This window comes from Castanea sativa, chromosome 3 (genome assembly GCF_040712315.1).
Source record: "Castanea sativa cultivar Marrone di Chiusa Pesio chromosome 3, ASM4071231v1".
In the NCBI taxonomy this organism is placed as follows: Eukaryota; Viridiplantae; Streptophyta; class Magnoliopsida; order Fagales; family Fagaceae; genus Castanea; species Castanea sativa.
The window spans coordinates 56097630-56119499 of NC_134015.1; the positions used below are offsets into that span (position 1 = coordinate 56097630).

General features: G+C 34.2%; 1 protein-coding gene across 1 annotated transcript; it reads right to left on the reverse strand.

The window, feature by feature from the left end:
* Window positions 1–6869: 6869 nt before the first annotated feature.
* On the reverse strand, window positions 6870–14475 carry LOC142629208 (chorismate mutase 3, chloroplastic-like). Its single transcript, XM_075803175.1, has 4 exons — window positions 14257–14475; window positions 8974–9117; window positions 7779–7871; window positions 6870–7106 (listed from the first exon to the last, which is right to left on the reverse strand). The coding sequence occupies exons 1-4, from the start codon at window positions 14473–14475 to the stop codon at window positions 6870–6872; spliced, it is 693 nt and encodes a 230-aa protein (XP_075659290.1).
* Between the last annotated feature and the right edge of the window lie 7395 nt (window positions 14476–21870).

The following is a 21870-nucleotide window of genomic DNA, read 5'->3' on the forward strand; positions in this document are numbered from 1 at the left end:
CTCACGGCTAATAACAATTTGATATTTAAGATTTATTCAATCTGATATTTAAGATTTATTATGAAAATGTTGTGTATATAACATTCTCTTATTACTAATATGTATTGATTAGTGATTATTACATGTCAATTTTAACAACTATGAAAAAAAATTATGAAAATTGTGCTGTTGAGCCTATTTTTTTAATAATTTCAAAGTCATATTTGTACATTTTAAACAATATTAGGCATATTTTTACACACTTTTCACCCACACATATTTCAAAAAAATTACAAAATTTTTATCTCAAACTACTCTACCAAATACCTCTTAAAGAACTTATTTTGTTTGTAAGTATTTTTCAAAATAATTTTATGATAGAATTTTTGAAGTCCTAATAATTTTATGGATAAACAGATATTAAATTGCTTAATGTTAATAACGTGTTAAAATTTAAATTACTCCTACTAAATTACTAAGATATCTTTTATATATATATATATATTTATATATGTATGTATGTATGTGTGTGCGTGCACGCGCACGTGCGCTTGTGTGTGTATATATACACACTTATTACTTACTTAGCCTATTTATAATTTACCGTTGAAATAACTATTGTATTTCATCAAAAAAGCAAAAACACCCATTAAAAAAAAAGCAAAAACAATGTAAGTCCTGTTTGGTCAGTTTATTTTTATGGAATGTACAAGTTACAAATATATATGTATATATATACACACATTTAAGATACATGGCTGTGAAAATAAACTCATCCAAATTCCCAATTGCACACTAAGTTAGATACATGCATATACTTTCAGATCACTAATTATCAATAATTTTCTCCTTTTCTTTTTATGATATAGAGTTAATTTTGAATTACGAAAGAGTTCCATAATGGCATTGAATCGTAACCCTGGTGAATTTTATGCATTTGATACACTATAATATTTCTTTTCTTATTGTTTTCTACTAAAAACGATGATTGGATCACACAAAGAAACAGTTGGACCAAACAGAAAAGAAAAGAAAAAAAAAAACTACAAAGAAAAACCAAGAATTATAAAGTGTATGATAATATATTTTCAAGGATCGATGTTACTTTATATTTCAGGCTACAATAATAATACGTGAAGATTAAACTCCGGAGATGCTGTTGCACATGGTAGGGTCAAGGTTTTAGTATTTTCCAGCTCAAAAGTTGATAATGACGACGACCATTTGATCAAGAAAGTTTTCACACTACGTTGCTGCTTTAGCCATTTGCCAAAACTTTCATTTTTGTTATTAGCTCAAGCCATTTGCCAAATTAATCCATCTCCACCTTATAATCAAATCTACAAATCTACTATTGCTACAATCTGCATATTTACTGAGTAGTATTTCTAACCCAAAAAAAAAACTTGTATTGTTAATGCTGCTATTCCTGTGTTTTGATATTCTAGCTTGAAATATCAAAGTGCCAAAAAGTTGTTTCTTTACTCTCCTTGTGTTTCATTTTATTACACACTCACAAACCTCTAGCTTTTAGCAAGAAATAGATTAAGAGTTTATTATTTGACCCTTCATCTTTTTTATTTATAAAGTTTTTGACCCTTCAATCTCCCATGAGAGAGAGAAAGAGATGGGGCCTATTTGGTGATATTGTTCTAGTAACGTTGTTTAAGTGTTATAAAAATACGTATAGGTGAAAAAGTGTTGTGGATCGAAATTCGTGTTGTGTTGTTTAAACAATGAAAACTGTTGTTCAAACAATGTTACCAAACAGGTCCATGGTTTCCTTATTCTACTTCGTAACGATGAAGATCATGTAGGGAAATTACCACAAAATTTCCAACCTGTGAGAAAAAAATATATAGAGAAAAACACACGCCAAAGAAAAAGTAATTACACGCACAAGACAGTATTTATGTGGTTCGATAATTTGCCTACGTCCACGGAGTTGCATGAATTTCACTATTATCAGGAAAAAGTACAAAGTGCAACTACAATCTTTCTCACTCTCAAAAATGACAACAATAAACCCTAATTACAAAACAACGTTTTCTACATCTTGCGCACAAGATTCACAATGGGCTATAAAACGGGCCAAAATTTTTTTCCCGGCTTCAGCTTGGGACTATCGGCCCAAGCCTCCGCTCCATGGACTAAGCCTTAGAAAATCTCCTATTAAAAATCACGCAACATTATTCGGGTCGGGTCGGGTTGTCAATCGAATCAAACACAATTAAGTTCCACAAAACCCAATAGATCATACAATAGTCTTGTATAACATTGGCTCTCAAGTAAGAGTCTTCAAGATTCAAGGCTGCCAAACGTAATGCCATGCTAAGCTTTATGTGAAGAGCCTAGTTTCATTAGATGGTGGAAATGTGTTTTAGCGTTATTGTGCTTGAGCTCCTAATTATTTGTATACCATAAACTTATTTATTTTATCCTTAGCAATAATGTTATGTGTGATTTAGAGAAGATGATACTGCATCTTATATGGATGATGTTTTTGTTAAATTTCAATTCTCTATTCCTCTTCAATTTCTATCATTTGTGGATGTATCAGTAAATTGTTTATTTTTTTTGTGCATTGGAATTGTGATAGAATTTGGACGAGGTTTGGTTTTTAATTTAAACCAGTAAGTTACCTATGCAATGCACAGATAATATTGTAATATTTTATATAAGATGATTTTGGAGAATGTTGTATATGTATTATAGCATGGTTGTTATAAAACTTTATCAGTAATGAGTTCATCAAAAAAAGAAACAATTATAAATTGCATACACATATTCATTATAATTATTTAATTGAAGTAATGAAAACAAAATTTTGGAGAAAAATTATAGAATAAAATTTCTTATAGAATGTGTCTTTCTCTCTCCTTAATTCTAAAACAAAATACACATCTCAAACACCTACGGTTAATCACATCGTCTACAAAACCCACAAATTTACAACATCCGACGTTGACATCAAAATCGTAATCGCCATTATCACTCAATATAAAACGCAAACCCTCCTTCCTTGGTTGTAGCCAACTCAAACGGGGTAGGAGTAGATAAAGCAACAATGTTAGAGTTAGGTAGGTGTCGTCGAAAGATTGAAGGTAAATGATATCATTTTTTGTCTATGTGTATTTGACATGGGATAGCATGAAGGGCAATAGTTAGGTATATATAAAGGGCTAGAAGTGCAAGAGGTGAAAATAGTGAATTAAAATGCAAAGTGTTTTGTGTGTATGTGTGAGAGATGAAATGTCTTTCAACATTGAACCAAATAATACAAAGAATATCTTTTTTTAATTAGAAAATTCTTAAAACATTGAACCAAATAAAATTGAAAGTTAATAATTAATTTGTTCTTATCTCTGATGTGAGTTAAGGTATTTCAATTCTCTTCATAGAGTGAGCCACATGGCAGAACCTCATATAAGCTTTTATATAAATTTCAATTATATTACAGTTTTTTGTAAATATTTTTATTTTTTATTTTTGTTAATTTTGGAATAGTGCAGCAAAAAGAATTAATATTGCATAAATGGTGAATATTTTCATTGCTAAAATCACCTACAATTATAGTAGAAACTTCGGAGCATGTAGGCATATTTTGTTGCATACCATTAGTTAATCGTAAACCAATTAATTGCAAGCATACATTATGCATATCAAACTCCTTCAACCTATCCCTTGTCATACGAAATGACTAACTAAGGTGTTGATCTTATGAAGCATCTTCAATAATATTTTAACTATAGCAGTACTAAGGTTGCATAGTGATTCATGTCTAGGCAAAGCAACAAACACACTTTGATATTGTCAAGGCTCTTGCAGACAGCCATACATGATACTTGACCAATAAATAAATAAATAAAGCAAGTAGTTTCAATGATGGTTGAGGTAGACATGATTCAACATATTTAACAATTTTTCAACAAAGGTGTACCGGTATAATATATTTAACGATTTTTTAATACCCTTTTGAGTTTATATAGATTCTAGGCTAACCTTCAAATAATGGAGACACCACATAATTTTTTCTGCCCACTTAGTTCTTAATTTGTACCTTTGCAATTCTATTGTTTCTTTCTTTGTTCTTATTTTTAACAATTGAGTTTTTATCATTTAGTAGGACATAGAATATGTGTAGATTGTGGAAATTATTTTAAAACTTTGCTACCAAATAATACTTAACCCCTCAATAAGTAAAAGAAAATTATTCACCTAAAAATAATAACAACTTTCTTACCTATAGCTAATTTAATTTGTTTCACTCATGCCAACTATATAGGCTGCTACATCATACAACCAAATAAAAATTATAAATTTTCTGTCAAGCATTTTATCAAACACTATGGATTTAAAATAAAACATGTAATTACTCTTGGGCTCTTTGCACTTCAAATCCCACAAAAGTTTTGCCTCCATTGGCGCTTTGAATGTGACCCAATCCATATAGATACATGAGTTTGTGCTCCGACTACATGTGGCATGGAGGAGCTTGATTTATTGATTAAGCTTCTTCCTCCTTGATCTTTCTACCTGCCCAACAAAACCAGATTATTTACTCAACCTATCTTTGCGTTAGGGTATAGATAGTACCCAATTTTCTTAATCACATCCTCATGTAACATCTTTAAATTACTCACCAAAAGACAAATCATAAATTACAAAAACGGGGTGGCTCAGTAAAAATCTTAACCAGTAAACAGTTCAAATGAAAAGAAACAAACCACCATCTAGTTTGACTGTCAAAAACCCATTACCAAACAACAACAAAGAATGAACAAATTGAGTATTAGTATTTTGTACCTCTTAGGACTTAGATACTGAAGAAGGGTTTGATAAATTAGGAGCTAGTGGCTTTTTCTCCTTGGGTTTAGTGACTTTAGTCCTTGGCCAAAATAGGTAAAGTTGAAGTTTCAATCTCCCTGAGTCTGTCTTCCCTCAAACATTGCAAATTGCAAACTCAATATCCCAAATAAAATTTTGAAAAAAAAAATTGAAAGAAAGAAATAAAGAGAGAGAGAGTTGGCAATATTTATTTACAGGCACTAAGAAAGGAGCTTTTGTCGATGAACACATAGAGGAATCGTTAATCCATCATCAATATATAATTTTCAAAAGAAACAGGTACGTAGTGTGCATTTAATTGAAAGGGGAAGTGAAAGAGTTTCTTGTTTTTGCTTTTGCTAAAAGAAGTGAAGAGTTAAGAGACAGAGAAAGAACTAAAAAGTTAAGATAGAGAATGAGTGAAATTTAAAAAATTTAAAGATGGGTTTGATCTCATCAGAAATTACTTGGAAAGTATAATATTATTGTAAAGGTGTAATAGTGCAAAGCTTGGTCTCACTTTGCTAGGTGCTTATCCATAGTGTGCATTTAAATTTGAACGGGGATGTTAAATTTTTTTTTTTTTTTTTTGTCCAGAAGAAGTGAAGAGTCTTTTTTTTTTTTTTTTTTTTTGTAATGGAAAGAAGTGAAGAGTTAGGAGAGAGGAAGAAGTGAATTGATTTTTGATGAAGCAATAAGTGCTAAACACAAAAGCTGCATTGTTTTAATTTTTGAGGTTGGAAAAAATCATTTCATAATAAAGAGAATTGCAAAAAACTCATATAGAGTGACACATGGCAGAACCTCATGCACTCTCGCATGAGGTCTCTGCTTTTATATATATATATATATATATATATATATATATATATATATATATATATATTGCTTGATTGATAAGTGAGAGCCAATTCAGGGTTTAAGTATATTTTTCTAAGGGTCAGGCTTGGGTCTAATGTCCAATGGCATTGAACCCGTTGAAATGATGACATGTGTTTACGTTTGGACACGTTTCACCATTTGACTAAGTCTAGTGTACTGAATGCATTGGACCTAAACTAAGTTCTTTTTTGGAATAACATCTCAGCTATTGCTTGTTTTGGTATCTATTTGTTCTAGGCAAATTCACAAGGACTTGGTCACTTTTGGACATTGCAGGTCTCTATTCCTTACCACTAGATAATGTGACAAATTGAGATTCATATACTTTGGTGGTTTTCACTTATATATATATATATATATATATATATATATATATATATATATATATATTTCATAACTCCCACAAGGATGTATCTCATGGAGCGGTTCCTTGATACCATCCTCTCATTGCATGTCAGATCCACAAATGTTTGAATCTCACCTACTATGAGAGGGTGGTTTTATAGTCACTCAAAAAAGATTAATTTATGCAAAATAATAGTGAGAAGAACCCATACTTGAATTGGATATTAACCCTAAAAATGTTAATGAATTGTGACTCAAATGACACTTACATCCTTCATTAAATATGGTTGTATGGGATGATGAGTGAGTGTTGATTCTTAGCTCGTAGAAAGTGTTAGATAAATTACCAATTAAAAAAAAAAAAAAAAGAATCAACCCTATGAGAGCTGAAGTTATTCTTGTGCAAGTTCCAATTATAGTGTAGTTTTTGTTAGTGTCAAAATGGTTAGCTTACTCGATTCATTGAAAAGAGATCTCATGTATTGGACATATGTATTTGCTCTCTCACACCATACGAGTCCTACATGATTGTAGAATCCACAATGTGAGTAGACTACATATAACTAATGCAAGAATAATTGTTACTACACATTAGAGGATCTTCATCAAGGTAAAGCCAGGGAAATGCAAGCTTCTCTTCTAGACAATCAGAGCATAATACATGGGGGAAAAAACACAACTCTAATTGCGTTTCACATTCGGGAAAAGATTCCAGAAATGTGGACTAGAGAATATCAAAGCTGTTTTCTATTGAAAATTTAAATGTGATCTGTATTCATATGAAAGACCCTATAAGATGTCAAAGCAAGAAACATCGAGTACACACATTCTTATATTTAATCCAATCTTCTCAGCAAGTATTCAACCTGAGCTGGCTTTGTTAGAGGGATGATCCATTCCCCATACAGACTGGCAACTAAACTTGGCTTGATTTTGTATACAGGATCAACAACATCTTCCTCTTGGTTGACTGTTACATCTTGCCCAAATGTTTTAGCCTTCATCTCTACTCTTTTCTTAATTGTTGCTTCCACTGTTTCATATGTCAGCAATTCCATCAGTTGAGCCCTGTCCTGCAAGACCACATTTCCCCAGCAAAAGAGAAAAGATAACGTGAGAATAAGGTTGTCCACGGGTCAGTCCGGGTCGGGTTTGTGCCCAACTCGGAACTGACTCGATGGAATCGGGTCTTGAAAAATCTCACCCTCCGCTGATCGGCGGAGTCAACGGATCGGTCGACGTCATAGCTCTGAGAAAATGGCGAGGAAACTGCGAGCAAAACTCAGTTTCGGCGAAAATCTCATCGGAATCTATGAGATTTCGCCAGATCCGGCTGTAATCTCACCAAATTCGATGAGATTTTGGTAGATCCAGTCAAAATTTCGTCAGATCTACATGAAATATTGCCTGAATCTGGATTTTTTCGCCAAGATCTAGAAATTTATTGCCGGAATCTGGGTTTTGCTTGTCGGTATATGGAATTTTTCACTGGATTATGGGTTTTCGTTGGTCGGTTTGGTTTTTTCAGATTTTGGGGGAGAAAACCCTCCAACCGACCCATCATCTATGGTTTCTGGAGGCGAAGACCCGCCACTGACCGTCACCAGCGTCAGGTCGGTCGGTTCTCGGGCCGAATCCTACGGTTTCTTCGGGTGGGTCGGGTACCGGTTTTTTGTGGACAGCCCTACATGAGAAAACCAATCATTGGCTAAATAAAAAGGAATCAAAACACGATAGGGACCTACTTGTGCTCTAATGGCATCCTCATATGCAGTAGGGTACTCTCGAAATTTTGCCTCCGCAACAAATTTACCATAGTGGATTCTCTTGGAAAGCACCTGCAGTAAGTGAGAACTGAACCAGTATAGCATAGCAGCCTATGAAGCACGGGTGCGTTTCGGGATTCAGGTGCGGGTGCGAGAGCGGGTGCGGGACTTGGCAATTTTTGAAAAAGTAGGGTGCGGCGATTAAAAAATTATTAAAAATATTTTTATTTATATTTTTAATATGTTGCTAAATATACTTTTTTGACATTATTTAAATATATACCAAATTTAAGAGCAATAGTAAATAATAACTAGAATACAGAGAATGGGAGAGAGCCTATTTGAAGAGTGAAGGTAGAGAGTGGGAGAGAGGCGCAAGAAAAATGAAGAGGGCGAGGGCTGGGTCTTGGTTTTTTCCCAAACGGTGCGTTTGCACCTTTTTTTTTTTTTTTTTTTTTTTTTTTTTTTTTTTTTTTTTTTTTTTTTTTTTTTTCGGCCAAGTTAAATGGTTACGCACCTGTTGTTTTTATTTTTTTGAATTTCAGCCGGTATCGGCCGATTTTGTCGGTATCAGTTTGCGCCCGATACGAACCAATTTGGGCCGAATCGGTGCAAATCGGCCCAATTTCACGCGCGTCGGCCCGAATCGGCGCGAATCGTGCCGAAAAAATTATTTTTTTAATGCCTGACGCGGCTAGGACGTGCAGGCAGCGGCGTCCCCGCGTCGGGCCGCGTCGGACGTGGGTGCGGCGGCCCAAATGCCGCACCCGTGCTTCCCAGATAGCAGCAGCGACATGGACTTAAAGAAAAATCCAAAAAGAATGGTGAATAACATGAATTAGTTAAAATAATATAAGGAGATAAGAGAATGCATAGAAGCAAAGAAATAGTAAGTTTTAGACTATGCAAAAGGGGAATAAATTAACCCATTAGTTTCTTGAAGGGTACAATATAAGATTACTTCTAACGCACAAGAGATATTTTTAACCGCCAGACAATCTACTTTAATTACTTTATTAAGGATAGAAGCAATCCTCTTAAGCATTCTTCATTGGCTCTTATCTATTATCAATGCAACAGGAAGAGGCCAGTTCATTTCATCACACAGGTATTTCTCTATCCCACCATAAAAATTAGTTATAGTTGATAATAGAGCAACAGTTCAATGACATACCTGTAGACAAAGTGTGTCACAAACAGCAGCTAACCCACAATTACCATCATCTCCTGCTTTGACCAATCTTGGAAGAAGATCTCTAAAATACATATTCCACACCTTATTGTTTATATTGATTGAATCAGCACAGGGATGCAACACCTAGATGCATATTAGAAAAAGAGACCAAATCAGTGCAAGAATATCAAAGCAAACAAAAATGTTATCTAAAGAGATCTGAAAGAAGATGACAGCTCATCATTTTAAATTAAATAAGAGTTAAAAGGCATGTGCTAGTTTCTCTTCTGATTTGTCATAATGTTTCTTTCTCTTCACGTAAAAATTACAATGAAGAGATGATCTTATAACATAAAGCTCTACGAATGCACTCACCATCTTCAAGACTAAACTAGAATATCCAAAATAGCTAGATCTCTATACACCAAAATGAACTTCCACATATTAATTGACTATCTCAAGCCAAAAACAGAACCTGAAAATTTTGACTAGTGTCAACATACTAACAACATTAGCCTATGGACCAGTGATGTTCAACAAAAACAAATTAATTAGTTAATTCTTACATGGTATATCTGAGTTCAATAAGCTTTTGGTAGTTAACTTGGTATGCCCTTGCCCAGAGTATTTTGAAAATTTACTTAACTTCTAGTTATTCATTAGTATCAGTGATGCCTTCAAGGGATACTATGGAATTCTAAATTCAAAATTTGACAGCCAAAAATGTTCATTTCATATATGAATGTCTAATTTTTTCTTTTTAATTAAAAAGAATAAAAAAGGAAAGAATAACTACAGATCCATCCTCTAGGTAGGAGCCCTCTCTTGTGGAGTTGTCAGAAGATTCCTTAGGGTTCCGAACAGATCAGGCTGATCTCTAGGTCATTGTGAATGAACAGAAAGGAACCCAATGGACCCAGACATCATAGAACGCCTACAAACCATTTTTAAAGAAGAAGATTGCTGTATGGAATTTGAGGAGTGAATGAATAGTTTGGTAGGGAGGTTCCTCACCACTAAGCCTTTCAATAGAATGGCAAATATGTCCTTCTTGGGGGCTAGGAAATTATTTGAAAATTGTGGAGGTTGGACTTTGGAGACAACCTTTTCCAGTTCAAGTTTAAATTAGGAGTTTGAGATGCAAAGGATTATCGATAGTGGATAACATGGCTGCCTATTCTACAACATAATATATCAGCTAATGCAGCCATGTTATGTATCTTTCACACCTTCAAAGCCACACCCCCACCAAATATACTGCATAAAGAAGCTATTGTTAACAACCTCATTGATAATGATACGAAATGGTGGAATTCTTCTCTAATATGAGAGATTTTTAGTGAAGAAGAAGCAGATATAATTCTCAAAATTCCATTGGCAAAGAAGAGCTCCCGATAAGTAAATTTGGGATTTTACTAAGGGGGCCACTTCTCTGTTAGAGTGCATATCACCTTGACTTCAATAGAAACCTCCAATGATGCCCGAAAGCTCTAGTGGAATGGATACATGCAGATATGGAAGATTTTCTAAGCTCAAAAACCCCAAATAAAATCTAGAATTTTAATAGAAGAGCTTGGTCCCCTCCAGATATAGGTTAGTTTAAAGTGAATTGTGATGGAGCTACTTCTCAAGGACAATGACAGCTTGGCATGGGATTGATAATCAAGATCACTTGAGGTTTGTTTATTGTGGCTTTGAGTGATCATGGTAGCTCAGTGATTGAGGGGGAGGAAGCAGAGGTCTTCCCATGAGTACGACAGTGATGTTTGCCGTTGAAATGGTTGTTTGAGAGGCATGCTTTGAAGGAAACTCAGTTGGGTTAACTTTGGCTCTAGAACAGTTAGGAAGAATTTATCTTTCAATTGGGTATGAAGGGAAGGCAATAGTGTGGCACACTCATTAGCCAAATATGTGAAAGATGTAATTCAGGAGTCAGTATGGGTAGAGGTTTCAGAGGACCAGCCAAGGTCTGATGTATCTATTTTGCTAATGAATAAAAAGCATTTGACAACTTTCTGGATTACATCTCTAGTGGATTTGAGCTTAATTTTATGGCAGCTGTTGACTTTACAGGTAAATTATTTCACATTCTAGAGGAGTTATATAGTTTTAATTTATATGTGTGGATTTTTTTGGTTCTCTTTTTCCTCGGTTTAAATGTTTTGGCTGATGACTTATTTATACTTTGAATATTCAATATATTTTTTAGCCTTAAATGGAAACCCTTAGAATCCAGATTCTTTACACTACATCGATCCTTCTGGTCGGTTGAATTCTTATCAACGGGTAAGGCTGTGCATCCTCTGGTGCTCCCAAGAGGGTGGTTGCTTTTCTCTGGCACTTGTATGTTTGTATTTTTCTAAACATTAGGTGCAAGAGATCCTTGGACTGAATGGCATCTCTTCCCCCATGCAATTTTAATTCTGTATGGGTTCTTGAGGCACAAAACAACTTGGGAAATTGCTTTTAGAATAAAAAAACTTAGTGTTAGGTTCTAAGACCTTAGGGACTAATTTATTAGAACTTCAATGTGTAATGTATTGGCAAACCATGATCAAAACATAGAGTCTAGGTTTAGGCTTGCTCAAAGTATGTTTTATTGTAAAGTTAAAATCGAGTGATTGCAGAAATTATTGGACAAATTCTGCAAGGCTCGATTGATTGAAAATTAGATTCGATCGATCGAGAATTGTGCAAAATTAATTTTCCACAGAATTTTCAACTCAGCCCAGGCCCGTTTGACGTGTAGGGTTTTATGTTTTATTTCTCATATAAAAAAAAACCTAGCTATGTTTTAAAGGTCTTTGAGGTGCTGTATGTTGAATCTCTTGTGAGATCTAGAGGTGTTTACCTTCACATACACTTGGGGTTATCAAGATCAAGGTTCATGTCAAGAACTTGATGATCGGTTCAGTTGCTGCATAAAGAGCATTCAAGAAGATCAAGATTCACAAGTAGAAGAACTTGTGGTTGCAGTGGATCAAAGGAAAGAAGTAGTCTGTGGACTTGGAGCTATCATGTGGTCGTGGTAGTAAGTTTTCTATTCAAGGTAGCAATAGGATGTTAGTGGTCTAAGTTCTATTGTATAAATTTTAATTCTTTCATAGTGGATTGATTTTACTTTGAGGATAGCTAGGTTAAATCCTCCCTAGGTTTTTTAGCGGTTTGGTTTTCCTGGATCATCAGATCTTTGTGTTCTTTATATTTCTGCATTATATTTGTTTTACACATATTTGTTTAACTTAGTTTTAATTAACGAACTTGTTAATCAACTTGGCTTAATATTAGGTTAAACATATTGTGTTAAACATATTGTGTTAAGGGGTCTAAAAACTTTACACTTAGCTTTTACATTGAATTGGTCAATGCAGATGTTTATAAATTGTTGTCTTTTATGTCTATCATGACCTAATATGATTAAGCTGATTGTTTTACATATCAAACTTCACCTGCTGGTGCGTTTACTCCCAACTAAAGCAAAACATAAGCATTTAGGTGATTGCTTAGTGGTAATGGCTTCCTTATGGTGCCTCATATCTATGGTTCAAAGCTCACCCTCATCCTCCCCCTCTCATTATCTACCTTTCCCAAAAAAAAAAAAAAAAGCCTTAATGCAGAACATGTAAGAGCTATATGATAGAGAAAAAGCCATATGTGGAACATGTCTTGGAAAGTGAAATTTGTATAAAGTAAGTTTTGTTTTTCTGAAATTTTTGTTAGGGGGTCTTCTGTTAGCATATACTTCAAAGAAATCATCATTGATTGGTGAAGTAATTGTCTACTTAATATATTAAACTTGCAGGCTATATTGGAGGTTGGGGAGGTCATTCAGTTTTATGATTCTGATAGGCGCTTTCCTGCTTGGGGCTTTGGAGGAAGAACGTGTCATGGGACCACATCGCATTGTTTTAACTTGAATGGAAGTGCAGGTGCCTTTGAGGTGAGAGGAACTGACTTTATAATGCTTTGATTTGCTTAATCTTTGAAGAATATGGCTGTCATATTGTCTGAAAATATTTATCTTCTTTATACTGCACACACACGTCTCTCTCCCTCTCTATTTACTACTTTTAATAGATTGTTTGTTTAGGATTTCCCATTTTCTACATCACCATCATTTTCAACCAATCTCTTTTTTTTTTTTTTGAAAGTTCAAAAACCCCACTTACAACTAACAGCACATTCAAAAACCCCAAATATTGAGTTTTGTCCTAAAAAGATTTGAGAAAGTTTAGAGGCCCTCGTTGCAAATTAAATGGATTGAGTTATCACCTAATACACTTTGGAACATCATATGTTTTGCATCATAACCAGAAGATTAGATATCTAAGAAAATGATTGATGGTACCATAAGATGCATCTCTCATGTGTTGTAAGTTAACAACTGTCGAGTGTAAGTTGATAAGATTCTGAACGCTGCATCAAATTCTTTAAGTAATCGTAAGTTTTTTTTTTGGGATGAATTATTTAATTTCTTTTATTTATTCAAGTGCTCTACGTAATGTTGCTCTGGCAGGACCAACTTTATTTGGCCAAGTGATCAACAAAGCTGCACAAATTGCTGGCCAGTCCATCTCATACAACAACAACAAGTACTTTGTTTTGCTCATTATTACGGTAAAGAGAATGTTTGCTTTTTTTTTTTCCAAAGGAAATGATAGTAGACTTTATTTATTGAAATTCACGTTGTACAATGGGAAAGAGAAAAAGGGGCATGTTCTAACCAAATAGAGGCCGACTCATTCTCTTTTGTAACACTAGGAAGAGCTAGAGCAACACAATTACATTCTAGAGGAACACTAACAAAAAAGATACGGCACGAAAGCTTTACTAAATAATGAAAATATCCTCTAAAATCCAAGCAATTCTAGAGGATAGCTTAGGCTAAGAACTTTCATGGAGGGTAGTAAGGATGAAGAACAGCCTTAGTAGTGGAAATTTGAGCTTTTGTATTACACTCCTTTACAAATCTCTTTTTTGCAGTCACTGGATCATCTTTGTCAATACCAGTTTGAGTTTGGATCGTTATCAACAACATACATTTCACAATTTTCATCTTCTATATTAGTTACTTTTGGTGAGGCAATCCAATTCCCATCAGCTAGCTCCAAATTTTGTAAAGTTATGGACCGATCCCAATCCACTACAAAAGTCTAATCATTATCTCTACCTGTATCACAACTCTCTTGTAAAGTTGACTTATCCAAAAATTCCCCTCTTATCTTTATTGATACACTTCTCTTAGCCAGTTACAAGATTTGAATTTGAATTAGGTGGTCTTACTTTCAAATCAGATGAGCTATTATCCCCATGAGCGTAGGGATCAACCTTCGAAGCCATTGTACCCTTGTCATCCTGAAAGACCTGGTGGACCATTACTTGTGCTGCTGGGACCACAGCTTCGTGTGTTTCCAGCGGGTTCAACTTAGTCATTGGCAAAACTAGCTCCAAATCGTCCCTAAAAACTATGGCATCTTTGTCTACCTCCCGATTATTTGGCATTATGGTTTCACATCGGGAATGAAGATTATGTCGTGCAGAGCCTTGGATTTTTTGTCTCTGTGCCACTGCTTGTAGCCAATGTCTGGTTTGAATAATAAAAACATGAATTTAAAATTAAGCATTATGGAATTTCACATCACTAGGACGTATCAGGATGTAGAAGAAGATGTCATAGTTTCTGGAACCTTTTCAAAAGGATGAGACCTTTATTAAAAGACTAGGGGCCTTTAGCTATAATCTCCTCCATATCATTCTCCTTCTCAAAAATGGCCACAAACGTCTGATAGTAGCTTTAAAAACTTCCTTATTGTAATCCTTATTGAAGTTTTGCTAGCACATCAAATTGAGCTTGCTTCTAGGAGTAAACCACTTCCTCTGATTTAACCACCGTTTCACCCCCTCCTCTTGCAATAACGGAACATCTTCCAGATTTCCTCCAATTTTGATTCCATCAAATAACACCAGAACAAAACTATCCACCAGAATAAAATACCCCAGACGTAGAGAAGGACTCAAAGAAATCAATAGAAAAGAAAAAAAATATAAGAGGTTAGAATCTCATAGGCAAACAACAAGAAGCTTGAGGCTTCTACATGCTCTAGGCTACAGAGAGACCCAGAGGGAACAAGAAGTTTTAATAACATGGTTAATAAAAGGAAAAGAAAAATTAGAGAATGTCTACTTTAATTGATTTTATTTATTATAAATTACAACTCTCATTGAAAATGAGAGGTTTTATGTACAAAGGATGTATACACGAAGCTCTCTCCAATACAAATGCTACTTTATTTGATCTCTCTTTCCATCAATTTTTCATTTGTTGATTAAATAAAATGTCATCTTTCTAGGATGGAGTCCTTACAGACCTACATAAACAAAAGATGCTCTGCTCAGGGCATCTGATCTTCCACTATCAATTCTCATAGTAGGAGTGGGAGGTGTTGACTTTACACAAATGGAGGTATACTCTTGTTTTTCTAATATAATGGCATTTTAGACTCTTTTGATTGCTTTATTTCAATTATTTTGTACAATGAATGCTAGAAATTTAGCTTTTAGAATTTCCACTAGAATGACTGTAATATATCTTAATTTTTGGCAGGTGCTTGATGCTGACGATGGAAGATGATTAGAGAGCTCTACAGGTCGTGTAGCAACATGTGACATTGTACAATTTGTTCCAACTAGAAGGTTGCCCGCGCATTGCGCGGATAATGCTATAAGCTTTTATGTAAAATAGTTTTTGAAATTTTTTTTACATATATTATAGCATAAATGGTAAATACTTTCATTGCTAAAATCACCTACAATTATAGTAGAAACTTCGGCGCATGTAGGCATATTTTGTTGCATACCATTAGTTGATTGTAAACCAATTAATTGCAAGCATACATTATGCATATCAAACTCCTTCAACCTATCCCTTGTCATACGAAATGACTAACTAAGGTGTTGATCTTATGAAGCATCTTCAATAATATTTTAACTATAGCAGTACTAAGGTTGCATAGTGATTCATGTCTAGGCAAAGCAACAAACACACTTTGATATTGTCAAGGCTCTTGCAGACAGCCATACATGATACTTGACCAATAAATAAATAAATAAAGCAAGTAGTTTCAATGATGGTTGAGGTAGACATGATTCAACATATTTAACAATTTTTTAACAAAGGTGTACCGGTATAATATATTTAACGATTTTTTAATACCCTTTTGAGTTTATATAGATTCTAGGCTAACCTTCAAATAATGGAGACACCACACAATTTTTTTTGCCCACTTAGTTCTTAATTTATACCTTTGCAATTCTATTGTTTCTTTCTTTGTTCTTATTTTTAACAATTGAGTTTCTATCATTTAGTAGGACATAGAATATGTGTAGATTGTGGAGATTATTTTAAAACTTTGCTACCAAATAATACTTAACCCCTCAATAAGTAAAAGAAAATTATTCACCTAAAAATAATAACAACTTTCTTACCCGTAGCTAATTTAATTTGTTTCACTCATGCCAACTATATAGGCTGCTACATCATACAACCAAATAAAAATTATAAATTTTCTGTCAAGCATTTTATCAAACACTATGGATTCAAAATAAAATATGTAATTACTCTTGGCGCTTTGAATGTGACCCAATCCAAATAGATACATGAGTTTGTGCTCCGACTACATGTGGCATGGAGGAGCTTGATTTATTGATTAAGCTTCTTCCTCCTTGATCTTTCTACCTGCCCAACAGAACCAGATTATTTACTCAACCTGTCTTTGCCTTAGGGTATAAATAGTACCCAATTTTCTTAATCACATCCTCATGTAACATATTTAAATCACTCACCAAAAGACAAACCATAAATTACAAAAACGGGGTGGCTCAGTAAAAATCTTAACCAGTAAACAGTTCAAATGAAAAGAAACAAACCACCATCTAGTTTGATTGTCAAAAACCAATTACCAAACAACAGCAAAGAATGAACAAATTGAATATTAGTATTTTGTACCTCTTAGGACTTAGATACTGAAGAAGGGTTTGATAAATTAGGAGCCAGTGGCTTTTTCTCCTTGGGTTTAGTGACTTTAGTCCTTGGCCAAAATAGGTAAAGTTGAAGCTTCAATCTCCCTGAGTCTGTCTTCCCTCAAACATTGCAAACTGCAAACTCAATATCCCAAATAAAATTTTGAAAAAAAAATTGAAAGAAAGAAATAAAGAGAGAGAGAGAGTTGGCAATATTTATTTACAAACACTAAGAAAAGAGCTTTTGTCCATGAACTCATAGAGGAATCGTTGATCCATCATCAATATATAATTTTCAAAAGAAACAGGTACGTAGTGTGCATTTAATTGAAAGGGGAAGTGAAAGAGTTTCTTGTTTTTGCTTTTGCTAGAAGAAGTGAAGAGTTAAGAGACAGAGAAAGAACTAAAGAGTTAAGATAGAGAATGAGTGAAATTTAAAAAAATTAAAGATGGGTTTGATTTCATCAGAAATTACTTGGAAAGTATAATATTATTGTAAATGTGTAATAGTGCAAAGCTTGGTCTCACTTTGCCAGGTGCTTATCCATAGTGTGCATTTAAATTTGAATGGGGAAGTGAATTTTTTTTTTGTCCGGAAGAAGTGAAGAGTCTTTTTTTTTTTCTTTTTTTTTTTTTTTTTTTTTTTTTTTTGTAATGGAAAGAAGTGAAGAGTTAGGAGAGAGGAAGAAGTGAATTGATTTTTGATGAAGCAATAAGTGCTAAACACAAAAGCTGCATTGTTTTAATTTTTGAGGTTGGAAAAAATCGTTTCATAATAAAAAGAATTGCAAAAAACTCATATAGAGCGCCACATGGCAGAACCTCATGCACTCTCGCATGAAGTTTCTACTTTTATATATATATTGATGTGAGAAGTACATAGTGAGTACACAATGACACTTGTTTGTCTCAACAAAGCTTTTGTTATTACATCTAAAATCATCCACTAACTGTAATTGTGCATTCATAAGTTTCTCCCTGTTGGTAATATGTCCTAAAAGCATGCTAAATTTGTGGGTCAAAGTTTTAGAAGATTTGTTGTAGCCAATAAATTTTGGACCAAATGCCACTTTCTCCCTCCGTATGCATGGGATGGTGGGTAAGTATGGGTTTGAATTCCCCTAGCAAAAAAGCTTTAGATGACTGCTTACTCATATCGTAGAAAAGCCCAAATGGGTGTTTGCGAACTTTGAAAATGTATTAAACAAAGACGTTGCATGGATTGCTGTTGCCACTGCTGTCTTGATCCAGTCTTTGTCTATATTGTTGTTAACAGTCTAATAAACTTTGCAGCCACCTTTTTCTAGTACCCATTGGACATGTTATAGGCAGAAAAAAGGGTCATGGTTTCAATCTAGTGTGAATGCGTACTCAGCAGGCTGATTTCTATGTATCTTACCTCTTGATGTTTTTTATCATCTATTTGAGCTTCTTATTTTTTTTATCAATTGGAATTTGATGATTTCCTTATTTGTTCATTTCGTTGTACTTCTTTTATTTTTTATATGAGCTTCTTCATTCTGTTTCATCTAATAAATTAGTTATGGTCTATACAGGTGGGCAGATTTTTGTGGTTCAGGCTCTATTGGAAGAGCTACCTGGACAGTTTTTGACATACATGCGGGGTAGAGATATCAATCCATGCTCTCTCCATGTAGCCCCAAGGTCTGCTTGAGAACATTTTCTAGGTCCATAAGATGTACAAATATGCTGATTTTGCTCACAACAACTGAAAGTTTTAAAAGGTCTGATTTTGCTCCTTACCTGAAAGGAGCTTGTTATTAACAATTTTTTTTAGGCCTGAAGACTAAACCACTAACAGGTTGACTTGCCTGTAAAGATCTCTTTATTTCATCCTAATAGAAAAATTACAATTGCTTTTTTTTTTCTTTGAAATTTATCTTGTCTAGGGATAATTATACTTCTATTCAGCCATTTATTTTTAAGTAAAATAAACAATTGAACAAAGTTATAATAAACAGTTTAGTCTTGTAAAGGTGAAAGTATCCCTTGAGCTGTCTGTAGCTTGTTTCATAGAGTAGGTCTCACACAAGGATGTGGGGTCTATACTTGTGAAGTTCACATATCTGTGACTATAAGATGCTTATTTTATTTGGAAATACTTTTGGTCATGCAGAGGGCCTTAATGGGGATTTGGGTTCACTCATCCTTAAGGAAGGTGTCAATGTCATGGTGTGGGCCTTCATATTTGTGAGAGGCCCACTATTAAGAGTTAAGTTTTAGTGTGAGAGAGCCTAAATAGGGATTTGGGTTTGGCTATTCTTATGGAAGGTGTTATTTCATTTTGGAGGTACAAACATAAAACATTAAATTGATATATAGTTGGGTTGTTGTTAGCAGAAGGGAAAGTGTGTTGTAGATAAACAAGGAAAAGAGAAAGCAGATTGGGTAATGTGAAGACCAATCATTTAAGTAAGAAGATTGGGTAAAAACTTGGGATGGTGTTAGGCACCTAAGCCCACCTAATATGATGGGTTGGCCTCTACTTGTACTAAGTCATTTTTTAATATGGGTCTCATTGAGTAGGTTCCCTCTTAAGCATGTTTAATTAAAATTTAAAATTTAAAATTAAATACATACAACACAGCGTAAAGAGTTGTTATTGTAGAGAGGGAAAATTCCCGACCTATCACAAGCTGACACATCATACTACCAAAGTCCACAAAATACAACCAATTACAAAGCGCCACGTACTGCTGCTAGGTTTTGCCATCATTATTCAGAAACCAGTAGAAATTCGCCAAGTGTCATTGAAATAAAGGCATGAAACTGCATCAGCAGGTGTAAGCAATGACACAAGCAGCTCCGCAGGTGTAAGCAATGACACAAGCAGCCTCGCACGTGTAAGCAGTGACACAAGCACTCAGCACGTGTAAGCGATGACATAAGCGGACCAATCAAGCTGTGACAAGTGTCACCAATCAGACTCCGCCACGTGTCGCTCACCTACCCCTAAACTCCTATAAATAGAAGCCTTCCCAAGACATTGAAAAGGAGACAACACAGACGACACACACAAGACAGAGAGAAGGAAGAGGAGATCTTGAGTTCAGAAATCCAGAAGCTCTGCCGGAATCAAACCCCGAAGCCTCCAAGAACTTCAAGAACTTCAACCTCGAATACAGACAACATTCGAAGCAAAATCATCCAAACTACTCGTCCAGATCTCAAAGTCCACTGGAATCAAGCTCAAAAGCCTCCAGAAACCTCAACAAACCACAAATTGGTGAAGCTCTACGGATTCAAGCCTCCAAAGCCTCGAAGAACTTCCACCACAAACCTTCAAATACGAAGAACAATCGAAGAGGAATCATCCAAATCATATTCCTAAATCTCAAAGTTCACTAGAATCAAGCTCAAAAGCCTCCAGAAACCTCAACAAACCATAAATCAACGAAGCTCTACGGAATCAAGCCTCTAAAGCACTGAAGAACTTCCACCACAAACCTTCAAACACGAAGAACACACGAAGAACACGAAGAACAAAGAATTTCTAACAAGCTCATAGCCAGAGATTCATTGTAATTCCGTTTCAAAGATCTTCGATCCATTCCTCAGCCAAATTGAAGAATATCTTATGTTCGAATCAAAATCACATTACCACAATTCCAATCAATAAATCTTTCAAGGAGATCGAATCAGAGGATCACTATTTTGTAATTACAGAGAATTGTACCACACATTTATCAATACAAATTCGTATTTGTGAAACTATTTTACTTGTTTGATTTATTTCGAACTAAGAAATTTAGTCGTCTACAGTTATTTACAGGGTGAATGTCCTAATTTTATTTCTGAATCTTAGGTCCTACATATAAAGTTATCAAACTCAAGATCTCCTTTTTTGATACCATTGGTAGTTTATCATAGTTTCAGAGTAACAAGTATTTTTTTTTTCACTCCTTAGATATGAGTTAGAGATCCTACTATATGTTTTTCACTCCTTAAAGATGAGCAAGGATGAGCCAAAAATGCATTAATTTGTCTACGAAACTACAAGATTCACTAATAAAACTTCATATGATTTCTTGGACTATATAATAGCATTGTCTTAGCTCCAAAGCCCCATGACAAAGCTACTATGAATCTATATATGAGTCTCAACCTTATCCATAACACACCAATACATTCTAGAAAACTTTTTGGTCCAATCCAATAAAGTCTACATCACACCCAAAAAAAAGAGAAAAAGACTACATCACATGTTCTACTGTTGAACAACTTCAATATAAATTATTTACATGTTCTAGAATTGAATCATTAATAAATTAAAAGATCAGTCTTCCTTTGAGTCATCCTCCAAGTCATCAACGCTATTTTCCTACAATAAAAGATCAGTTCAAAGTAATGGCCCAAGTGAAAAATTAATCCAAAAACATGAGATGAAAGAAAATTAATCCCAAAACAACACCACACTACATCATAATCAAATAAACAATAAAATTCTTAATTTCTTATCTACTAAATATACATGCAATTGACACCTATGTCAGAAGATCCACAAGTAAAAAAGCAAATATCATTGCTTTTCAAACCAAATTCCTTAGAAGCAAAAATATGAAATTAAGAAGATTAAATTTGAGTTTTTATATCAGTGATTTAGTGATATAAGCGAAAGATATAATGCTTATGTAAAAAAATATTATCATTTTGTGATTACTTATAGGAGAGATGAGCACTTTCATCACCACAGAAGAAATATAAGTTCATACATAAAATGGAAATTTATATAAGTCAGCTTTTTTTTTTTTTTTGGATGAAATTATATAAGTCAACTAATTGGTAAATTTGAAAGGAAAAAAAAGAAGAAGCCAAAGTGGCGTGTGTATTTGTCATTTATTTATTTATTTATCTTTG